Consider the following 11,133-nt stretch of genomic DNA (forward strand, 5'->3'; position numbering starts at 1 on the left):
CAGAGAACTTATTTACTGTTATAATTATTATCGCAATTTGTCTTTTAAATTATTCCTACTTCCATATAGTTTGGCTATTTCAGTATATAAATATGAATATGTGATTGTGTTTAACGTGTTTACTCCATTTCTCTGCCATAACATTTGTGAGGAGGGACAATGAGAAACCCGAGTCACCCACCTGGGACGGAACCATCTGCTTAGTCATACCTTTTGGATTTATTGCAGTGTGTGTGAGAAATACGATAAAGTGGCTCTACAGAATGTGCTGAAAATCATTTTGTTTAATTTGCCTTAGTTAATTCACTTCGTGACCATTTATTTGATCATTTTCTGCCATATAACTTTATATAACTGGGGTGAAATTAATCTATACCAACTCATGATGAATTCACCATACAGCCATCTACAAAGAGTATTTTTTTTAATCATAAAAACTAAAACAAAACTAAAGCAACAATAGAAATCAGAAGATAAAAGTGTTCCAAATTAAGGACATGCTCATCCAGTAATAACTAAACACAGGATTTTTAAGACAATGCTAAGCTTTCTGATCTAACAGGCAAACTAATGAGAAAAATGAGAATAAAATGAAGATGGAGCATGTAGGAATGAAACATTACATACATACATACGTACGTATATATATGGAAAAAAAAAATTAAAAACCACAGGACAACAGGCTCTGTCAAATCACTTTAACAAGAAAAAAGGCAATACATTGCAAAAAATGGCAGTTTTCTCTGTCATCAATTAAATACAAATAATAAAATTAGACAACCGATCTCTGTTTTGTAACGGACAAATATCGAAGCTGTCATTGCCTGTGGTGTAAGGGCAATAACATTAACATAATGCCAAGAGTTTTTTACTGATACAAAAAATGCAGTCAGTTATTTGTCATATATTATATTCTCTGCATCTGCACGATGAAAAATAGGCTCGTGATAGTGCAAACCTCCTCCTCCAAGGATTTTAAAATAAATAATGTAACACCATTTCATAGTAGCAAGAGGCATTCTTATCACCCTTAGCCACTAGCTTTCTCTCGCTCTCTCTAACAGTTCATATCATGGGGGTTTTCATTAAAGTTTTCGGCGTTTTGCTTTCATAGCTAAATTTTGTTTTCTTTCCTCTTCCTCCAAACGCATTTCCTCTTCGTCTTCCTTGATACCCAGTCGTAAACTGAAGCGGAGAAAAAAAAAAACACAAAGATGTGTTAAGGTAAACAGTGCTTCATCCCTAAATGCACAGAGGAAGTGAGGTATTAAGTGTCGACCCCTCAGCAAAATCATGTCAATTTTCTCCTTTTGGCCATTTTCCGTTGGAGCTCCTCTTGCTCACGGCGCTCTTCCTCCTGATCCTCACGCACAGCCAGCCTCAGGCTAACATGACAACACGCGCCACCAAACACAGATACACAGAAAAAGCACAGGAGTGAAAATACCGCGACGTGAAAAATTTGAAACGGATCAAAGCAAAACCACGCCTGCACACCGGTGATTACGCCATCGCTTCGTTAACTTACCTCTTTGCCTCCTCTTTCTGCTGATCTCTCCAGCTGCTCTCCATGAATCTCAGTGCATAGTCACTCTCGTCTTTATATCTGGGAAAACGCAATGAATCACTTTATAAATTAAAAAAATAAAACGCTGACATCAATACTAGGGATGTGAAGAGTTAGACATTTACACAGTTAAACGAAACGGAGTTGGAAACATTTACAAAAACTTCCGAAACAACTGTCTTCTTTTCAGAAGTTTAAATGATAAGCTCAGTTAATAGTAAATGTTCACTTTCACTACTGACAGATAACATTCCAAATGCTTATATCTCATTTGATTTCAAGTAGGCTATTTGCTGCAGAGCACGCTAATTTTCATCATGGGAAAATGATAAGGTGCCAGCAAAGACCTGCATGGCAGTTGTTTGGAATAAAAGCATCGTAATAACAATAAAAACAGTGTGAAATGCAAACTCTGAACTGGAACAATGGGGCGAACATTAAAATGACCGGACTATTCCATGACACAGTCTAAGTTTTCTTTTCTAATTGTCACTTTGTTTTAGATAATCATTGATGAGCATTAATGGGCCATTATTCATTGACATTATTTCCCATTTTGTTTTTTTCACACTTGCTAATTTTCACTGCATTGTTTCAGTTGATGATTGATAAGCCTTACTGTCTGAGGATTAATCTAAGGCCTTGGTGTTTGTTTGAACTGCCTTTTATAAGCAGTCACAGGTCTCACTTTGCCTAGTAAATCTTTGTCTACCTTTCTATGTTGAAATTTCCAGGGAAAACTTTAAGATGGCCCAAAGTAGCATTCAGAAATGTGTTTCAGTTATGTCATTACTTACTGATGCGATCGTTTACTTGTTTTTTCCCTTAAAACACGCTCCCTTACAGACACTTACACTACATTTCATTTATCCTTTATCCATGTCAGTTACACAGTTAACCATTCTAACCATCAATATAAAAATAATTAGTACTATTATTATAATACAATATTACTATGCAATTACAAGATTTTGTCAAAGTACAAAGTATGCTGACAAACGGAAAGTAGCTTACTTGGTCCGGTCATAACCAAAGATTTCCCTGATATGTTTTGAAATTTCATCTTGATCTTCCCCTTCGTCCTCGATGAAGTCATCCATTTCAGAGTCATGTTCTTCATCATCCTCATATTGCCGTTTATATGGGTTTGTAATTGGTGGCAGCATTGTTCCTACAAAATCGATACACAAAATAAAAATGTATGAGGGGAAAAAAAGGAATTTAATCAGTCCTTCAGCAAAATCAGCGGAATATCACTGTACAATGTATCTACAGCATGCAAACCATTGCTTGTACTATTTCTGTATATTAACTCATTTGATATGTCACTGGCTGCAGTCAAACTGTGTAATGTTTTTCAATAAGATGTGCTACTCTAATCTATGATGTGTTAATAAGGATTTATGTTGAAAGCTTTTCATCTCCATACATAGCTCCCAGCAAATGTGTCAGTGAGGATCCCCTTTAATAAATTAAATGAGACAATGTAAACATGGTCACCCAGCAACAATATGGTAATATAAATGCTTTCTTTTCCTACTACATACACACACACAAGATTCAGACACAAAATCAGTTATTCGTTAATGGAAGAAATCAAGTACTGAATGTTAGATTAAATCCAATGTCATTTGCAAAGGTTCATTCTGGTTCAAACTCCATTTAATGACCTCTTCCAAGTAACTAAATGCGTTTCAAATGAATAATACTAAAAAGTTCAGATTTAATGTTAAACTTTAAGGAATTATTGCGACTGTATTACTGTTTATGTTTGTCTAATGAACAGCTAAGCTTTGCAAATATCCATTCTGATTGCTAAAACTACTATTTGGTGGTCAATGTTTCAGTCAGTCTGTAAATACCCTAACTTGCTAATACAATATCTCTTTGGCTTCAGAAGGTTGATATCTTTTGGTAAAAATGTCATGTGTAAACACTAGATTACAAAAAGCCTTCCTGAACACTCTGAGCATCTTATCACCCTTACCAGGTGGTCTCATCATAGGTCTGTGGCCTGGTGGTCTTGGGGCCATTCCAGGTCTTGGGGCCATTCCAGGTCTAGGAGCCATTCCAGGTCTAGGAGCAAAGTTCTTTGATGAAATGGTCTCAGAGACAACAGTGCACTTGGGTCTCCCGGGACCTGAGGCCAAGCTGGTCACTGGCCGCCCAGGCATGCCACCTATGGGCCGGCTGGGCCCATTGGTAGGGGGCCTGGCGCCTGCAGGTGGTGGTCGAACCTGTAAACTACTTCCTGGTCTTGGCTGTGGGATGTTTCCATGCTTAGATGGACCACTGGGCATTGGGCGAACAGAACCGTTGACGCCTGGTCGAGGCATGGAATTATTTCCAGGTCGTGCTGGTTCTCCCTTTCCAGATTTTAGAGTTGCCGTAGGTCTCCCCTTCTCTGAGTTCACATGATTTGATTTGATTGGTCCAGAGCTCTTGATCGGTCTTTGGCCCAAACCTGCGGGTTTTGCAGCTGCAGAATTCGGGGTAGTTCCATGTCTTATCCTAGAGGACTCTGATATTCCTTGAGGTAATGAGGGGTTACCTTTCTTTTGAGTAAGGCCACCTGTGGAGACGGGCTTTTGTCCTGGCTTAGGGACAGACTGTTTGGCTGGAGTCTGAGAGCCACCTTTCATGCCAGCCTTAGCATTTAAGGCACCTGAGGAGCTTGAGCTGGGTTTGGGTCTGTCTCCCTGAGACAGCTTGGCAGAACTGTGAGATCCTTCACTAGGCACATGGGGCTTTGGCTTCTTACTGGCACTACTAGATGAGAGCTTCTCCACAGAGGTCTTATGCGATTTCCCTTCCCTAATGTCCTTGTCAGATGTGGTTTTCTTATGGGAATTTGTGCTGGACTGAGATCTACTTTCTTTCTGGCTCACATGTCTTTCTGATTTAGAATCTTTCACTTTGTCCTGTTTCTTAACCTTTCGCTCTATTTCTAACTCTCTCAACTCATCCGCTGTTCGAAGCCTCTCCTCTGTCTTTTTTGTTGGTTTTAATTCAACTGGTTCAAACTGCTTTTTCTGTGCCAGCTTCAGAAGGTCTGCAAAGTTCATGGGTGGTGGGGCAGGCTTAGCTGGAGCACTGGGCTTCTTCATCTTACTAAGGGCTTTGCTTTGCATGTCGCCACGGGACTGAGGTTTAAGAGGCTCAGGCTCTGGCTCAGATTCAGAATCAGTTGCCACGTATTCGTAATTGTCCTCATCAAAAGCCTCACCTCCTTGCGCCTCCTGCCTTGACATCTCTTCCTTTGACTGTCTCTTCTTGGGCTGATCTACAACTGGAATGCCATTGTAACCTTTGAAATTGTCCTTGGTCCTTGATGCCATTGCACGAGCCTTTCGGTCCGATTTGAGTTCCACTCTCTTTGCCAAAAGCACTTCTTTCTGTTTCTTACTTTGTATGTCTGATGAAAAGAACAGAAATTGGAAATGGTATGGTTACATTAATACGAAAAGTCTAACAGATGCTTAACTTTGTGAGTGATACTGTAATCAGCCATACCTTTTTTTAGCTGTTCCATCTTTTGCTTTTTCAAGAAGGCCTGCACAGCAGCTGAATCAACACCTTTCACTTTAGGGTCCTTTTTTGGAGGCCCAGTCTTTAAGCTATACCTTTTCTGTGAAGTAAGGAAAAAAATGTTGCGTTGACAACAACTATCATCAATTCACGACTTAAATATGGATTGTATATATATAGAATGGTTATATTTCAGACAGAAATTCTACATTAGAGCCCTAATCTTAACACATCAGTTCCTTTTATTTAAACTGGAGGAACACCACATGTCAGATTAGAAGTTAGCCCAAGATCTACGAAAATAATTAGCGAACGAGCAATGGAGCAAGCTGACAATGCGTTAACAGTGTGACCACGTTGTCTGGGACATTAAAAACGGAATGTAACTCAAGCGTCATAGCTGCAGTTTTAACTTAGCTACGAACAGCTCACAAATAATGCAGCCGTCGCCAACTATTTTCAGCTTTCACAAAGAAGCCTATCTTTTCATTAAACTTGATAAATACATTAATAAGACCACTAATTACATCACAGAATACATAATGTTTATTTTTAAACCACTGGTCGAGGTTCGAAACCTACCGGTATGCTGCTGAGGCCTTGGTTTTGGGAAGCAATGGATAGCACACTGTCGAAGTCCATGTTGAACGACGCCGGGGGCAACTGCCAATGCTATTTACTAGCTATTAAGCTAACGTACACTAATCTCACTTAACGCCCCCGTCTTGTTAAAAGCAGCTGGTTATGTCCAGTGGAAAAGAATGTAGGAATTAACAACGATAAAGTACTGTTGCTTCCGTCGACATCTTGCGATATAAACCCCACGATGTACTTTTATCCAGTAACACAGGCTAAAACTTGTCTTGCTCAGTGTCGCCTGAAAATAAGTGAACTAGCAAGTCGAACCTCGAGCTACTAGTCACAGCTGACCAGTTGGCTAATTATATGACTTTTCACGGCAAACGACATTGAGTTTAACCAATTAGCTGATATCCAACTATAAACGTACGTATTGACTTAGGTTGAGTAAATTTTGTTCTATATCCACCTAATTTCGGAAGACATTTTCCGCTAGGCAGTATTATGGACTGTTGCGTTTAACCACGTCATTCAGTTCAACTAAATACGACATATCCGGTCTGTCGAGAATTCTGGAAGTAAACGGCGCTGTGGAGAAATACTGATAAATTTTGTTAGAAAATCAGCTGCTTATATATTTTTCTTAATGTTAGCAATTCCATCAGCAGTGTCAGATTAATGTATCTGTTGATTTACTAACTTTCAACCGGTATGGCATAGAGGAAAACACGACATATGTCACTAGTGTTAAATAATGTCGCAATGTATCCACTCTAGATTTATGTGTCATTAACACTTTAATTAACAAAAAGGTAATATTCAGCACTCAACTCTAGGATGACAGAATGTTGGCTATCAAATTTCAGCAATAATGAGCTTGCTGTAACATATAAAGACTGGCTACAAAACCACAGCTGTTCTGTGGTTTGTAAATAACGCAGACTCCTCCCATCTGGGCGGTATTAATTCGCTAAAGAATTTCTCCGAATATGATTGGACAAAATTTTTTAACCACATCCTATCTGTGCTCTCAGATTTTATCTCCACCCATTTTTACAGCTGATTTTCTCCACCTCCTATATGATGCCAGTCTCAAAACAAGACAAAAACAATTCACTGCACAAAGAAACGTGAATAGTGTGTTGAGTTTTCTGTTCTCATCAATTTAATTCCTTTACTCTCAACATCGGCACGGCGATAAGACTACAGACTCAGAGATGGTTTCACCTGTCACCGTGGTATGTGTCCAATTAATGTTTTGTTCAAATGTAGGGAAACTGAAAAAGTGTAGTGTATCAGTTTTCAGATTTCAGACATGCTGCCATATTGTCAGTGAAACTTGTATCGTCATTTTTACCTACAATCCCTTGGTTCATCGTCTGATTTAAGTTTATGGGTACTAATATGACGGGTGCATCGCTTCATGTTGAAATCCTCTCTAAAAATACTTAGTAAAACAACGAGTCTGTGCTATGCTCGATTAACTCCTACTACACGTCTTTGTGTATTATACTACGATTATGTCAGTACACATCATCGAGTTTATAATAGGTGGGGAAACAGAGAGCACGTGATTTTCACAAGCTCATCCATGTTTACTTTACCCCGCTGCAGTAATATTCAATTCAGCAAAAACAAAACAAAAAACGTGCGTGGCACTACTCTTCCGAAGTGGGTTATGTTCTCTTAAACCACGCAGGAGGTGACTAAGGACATCCGTGATGAAAATGACCGTTATATTATCGCAAACTCAAATTGCGACAGAATCCACTTAAATTCTGTTAATCCATGAAAGTCGCAAGAGACTCGTTCATATTTTTGTTACGGCACCGTTGTGGCCCTATCTAGTGCTTTTCAGTAGCCCTCTTCTGATGAGAGGCAAGCTGTTCATATGATAAGCAGTGTTGACACTCTTCCCCCATCCTGGAGTGAACCCATATCGACACGGAATACCATTGTATCCTCTGTATTATAGTAGCATATGTAATACAGATCTACTTCATATTACGTTTCAGTTACTGTTAGTTATTTGTTTTATATGAAACTGAGAATGAATATCTGAAAGTTGACATCACGGCTAGACAAGACCGGAGGACATTCGGTCGCTTTCGCCGCTTTTTAGGTTCTATGTTCTTTGTCGCACTCAGCAGCTGTTACAGTATTGTGTTATTTTATGACTGTTTCCTCAGTGGTTTCATAAAACAAAAAGTGAACAAGCGCTTCAGTATCATGCACGGAAACACTGTTATAATAATAATAATAGTAATAAAAATACTATGCGCTGATAAATCACGTAATTTGCCTTGCTAAGCAGATGGTACCTTTCATGTCTCAGTTACTTTACCAGGGGAGAGGGAATTAAAATTACATGAAACACTCATATGAACTGTGAATTGAGCAGTGACAGAAAGACTACTGGACTCAATGGTCCCGTACAAAGTTCAGAGTCGTATCGTGGGAAATGCTAAAGAGGAAAGATAGCACTGCAGAATTACATATCCCACGGAGCTGTAACATTTACATTAATGCTAGAGTTTCCCACTGGCTGACACATTATCCTTTCCAGGGGAGAGTGTTATAACAAGCAGAAGTCATGGCTTTTAAAGTTGATTTATGAGCAAAGTTGTTAATAAAACACTCCTAGACACAAGTTTTAGCCTACCAATATTTTTCTGATTTACAGTGTTTACAGAGGGCTTTTAAGCGCTGGAAGTCATCAATCTAATGTTAGCACGAATCCGGATAAAACTAGAACACGTTATTGGAATGCTTAGCTAAATCATGAGAAGTCTGTGCTAACCCTGCTCTACATTAGGGATAAACTAACCCAGGGCTAAAAGGTTCTAAGCCTTGCTCAATCTATATAAGGGTCTTGACCTGTGAATGTATTTTCAACTAAGCTAGAAGGCTGAGCAAAAAGAAACTGAAAGGCACTTATGCTATTCGGGAGCAAACGCCATCTGCTCACTAGCTGGCCGCTTCATATGACTTGAGTCTTATCTGCTGTTTAGATATAAGGACTGTGTCATACAGTCTCTTCACGTAAAACAAGCAAACAAGTTCAACAGCAGTCAGATGATACAGATTGTCCAGGTTGATTTTTTTTTTCTTAATTTATTCGTCTGTCTTTGTTTGTTTGTATGTTTTATCTTTTGGAATTATTTGTGGATATAAGCAGCCCTGCTGCTGGCTTCTTTGACTGTGCTGTCCTGTGTCTTGTGAGCCTGCGGGATCCAGTTGAATTGTTGTTAGACATTACTGCGGGTAATGCTAAACCTTCTCTCTGCAGGGCTCCTGTGCTGGAAAGCCCTGTCTCTGTTTGCTCTTAGAGAGAAGTTGAAAGAGGGAACATTGTGAACTGAACACATAATTCTTACACACTGTGGGTTTTATTTCCCTAAAGGCAGCAGAACTCTGTACGCTTTTTCATTGCTGAATGGGCTCTTGAAATGTGGCCATGGAAATGTCTAGAATCCACCTGTTGCTATCTTTAATGTAAATGGATTCTAAATTTATTCCAGACACACAAGGAGGATGTTCAGTCATGTGAAAAGAGTCATGTGGATACTTGAACATATACATACAAATTAAAATTAACTTCAGTTTGAACCAAAGACATGGAATTCTCTCTCCGATATCTCTTTAAAAAAAAGAAGGAAAAATAGAGATAAAAACAAGAGCAGGGTCATTGGAGGAACTAGGTCTCCCTCCAAAATAGTTAAATGTAAATAGAACAATGAGCTACTATTTACCAAACCCTGAACATGAGCCTTGTCACATGTTGTACACATCCACTATTATCAGTATGTATGGTTCAGTAAGAATTCCATGTCTGTATAAACAGTGAATCTTTTTTTGTGTGTTTCTTTCTTCTCAAACAAATATCTGTTTTCCTGCTCTGTTGCTCTGTAGGTGAAGAGTGAAGGCCCGAAGCTGGTGCCTTTCTTCAAGGCCACTTGTGTCTACTTTGTCCTCTGGCTACCCACCTCCAGCCCCTCATGGTTTAGCGCTCTCATCAAGTGTCTCCCCATCTTCTGCCTGTGGGTGTTCCTCTTAGCCCATGGAATTAGCTTTTTGGGAGCTCACTCCAGTGCCAGAAAAATTTTGGCTGGGCTCATTTTCTCGTCTCTCGGAGATGCATTCCTAATCTGGCAAGAGCAGGGATACTTCAGCCATGGTGAGCTTGTCCTTCCAATTTTCTACTGCATGGTGTAGTTGTCAGTGTGAGTCTGTTGTCACTTTCCACAAGATATTTTATTGTGAATAACATTTAGAGCTAAATTACATGTTTTGTTTTGTTTTCTTTTGTAGGAGAGTAGAGCACAGTTGAGGCTTATGATTAATAATCACATACTCACTCTTTCTTTCTGACTTGGTTTGCTTGCAGTGCATTGTAAGGCATATGCTAATCGGTCATATCCATGCTTGTAAAAATGACCTAAACAGGTCAGAGACTTACTTCTTCAAACTTTACTGACTTATGAATGGTCAATGTGTTGTGTTCATGCTTTGTGTTGTGTCATGACCAGGGCTGCTGATGTTCGCCATCACTCACATCCTGTATTCTTCTGCCTTCGGCATGAAACCTCTCAACCTGTCAGTCGGGCTGATCATCGCTTCTGCGTCAGCACTCTGCTACACCTTGCTGTATCCCTACCTGTCTGGTCCCTTCACTTACCTGGTTGCGGTATACATTGCTCTCATTGGGTTCATGGGTTGGCGGGCCATCGCCGGAGTGCAGCTGGCCAACGACCTTTGGACCTGGACCAAGCTGTCGGCCTGCCTCGGAGCTGTTCTCTTCATGGTTTCTGACCTCACCATCGCTGTCAACAAGTTTTGCTTCCCCGTGCCTCATTCCAGAGCAATCATCATGGCCACCTATTATGCCGCACAGATGCTGATAGCCCTGTCTGCCGTGGAATGCCAAGACGCTGACGTAGCTCGGAAGCGAGCCTGAGGTAACGCCTTCACCTCGTCCCTTTGTCAACACAATGGAACAGCCTTGCATCCTCGTTACCGTGGATACCCCTAATCCCAGCATTCTCAACACAGGTGCCAGTGATTCATCTGGTATGATCATCACAGGGGGGAAATCCATAGTTTGAGGCTTTGTCAGGCTTGATTTGCTGTCAGAGTATACTCGCTGGATTTTTTTAATTTTTTTTGTGTGTGTGTGTGTAGTCTCAATTCTCCTGACCAACATCCATTTCATTCAACCTCCTGACCTGGTCTTACCTGACCCGTCAGTCTTAACCCATCCTGCCTGTGTTCTGTTTTGTCTCAGTTTTAGAAGATAAATCTTTAGCACTTTTCTCATACCATTGTGTTTTCTAATGGGGACTGAAGAGGAAGCTGCTGTCTAATTTAAAGGATTAAGAGTCTACCACAGTCACACCACCTGTTCCACAACCCTCTTACGTCACTCAAGATAACCACAATGCCTTCTCATTTGTGCCGTG

At 40.1% G+C, this 11,133-nt stretch overlaps 2 protein-coding genes across 3 annotated transcripts; one reads left to right on the forward strand and one right to left on the reverse strand.

Moving 5' to 3' along the window:
• Positions 1-692: 692 nt before the first annotated feature.
• Positions 693-6,159, reverse strand: spty2d1 (SPT2 chromatin protein domain containing 1). Of its 2 annotated transcripts, none has more exons than XM_030790640.1 (6): positions 5,678-6,159; positions 5,081-5,195; positions 3,555-4,982; positions 2,582-2,738; positions 1,529-1,606; positions 693-1,185 (listed from the first exon to the last, which is right to left on the reverse strand). In XM_030790640.1, the coding sequence occupies exons 1-6, from the start codon at positions 5,735-5,737 to the stop codon at positions 1,086-1,088; spliced, it is 1,938 nt and encodes a 645-aa protein (XP_030646500.1). In that variant the 5' UTR covers positions 5,738-6,159; the 3' UTR covers positions 693-1,085. The 2 variants fall into 2 exon arrangements, with proteins under 2 accessions (XP_030646500.1, XP_030646501.1); XM_030790641.1 differs by having other exon boundaries at positions 1,098-1,385.
• A 732-nt stretch (positions 6,160-6,891) lies between these two features.
• tmem86a (transmembrane protein 86A) lies at positions 6,892-10,854 on the forward strand. Its single transcript, XM_030790205.1, has 3 exons — positions 6,892-6,912; positions 9,587-9,851; positions 10,204-10,854. The coding sequence occupies exons 1-3, from the start codon at positions 6,892-6,894 to the stop codon at positions 10,629-10,631; spliced, it is 714 nt and encodes a 237-aa protein (XP_030646065.1). The 3' UTR covers positions 10,632-10,854.
• The last annotated feature ends 279 nt before the right edge of the window (positions 10,855-11,133 follow it).

This window comes from Chanos chanos, chromosome 13, assembly GCF_902362185.1.
Source record: "Chanos chanos chromosome 13, fChaCha1.1, whole genome shotgun sequence".
Classification (NCBI taxonomy): Eukaryota; Metazoa; Chordata; class Actinopteri; order Gonorynchiformes; family Chanidae; genus Chanos; species Chanos chanos.

Excerpts from the sequence above, each read along its gene's own strand:
- tmem86a (XM_030790205.1), top strand. The coding sequence starts at position 6,892 with ATGGTTTCACCTGTCACCGTG. Across the intron at positions 6,913-9,586 it reads TGGTTTCACCTGTCACCGTG|GTGAAGAGTGAAGGCCCGAA; the intron begins GTATGTGTCCAA and ends GTTGCTCTGTAG. Across the intron at positions 9,852-10,203 it reads GCAGGGATACTTCAGCCATG|GGCTGCTGATGTTCGCCATC; the intron begins GTGAGCTTGTCC and ends TGTCATGACCAG.
- spty2d1 (XM_030790640.1), bottom strand. The coding sequence starts at position 5,737 with ATGGACTTCGACAGTGTGCTATCCATTGCTTCCCAAAACCAAGGCCTC. Across the intron at positions 4,983-5,080 it reads GATGGAACAGCTAAAAAAAG|ACATACAAAGTAAGAAACAG; the intron begins GTATGGCTGATT and ends TCTTTTCATCAG. Across the intron at positions 2,739-3,554 it reads ACCTATGATGAGACCACCTG|GAACAATGCTGCCACCAATT; the intron begins GTAAGGGTGATA and ends TCGATTTTGTAG.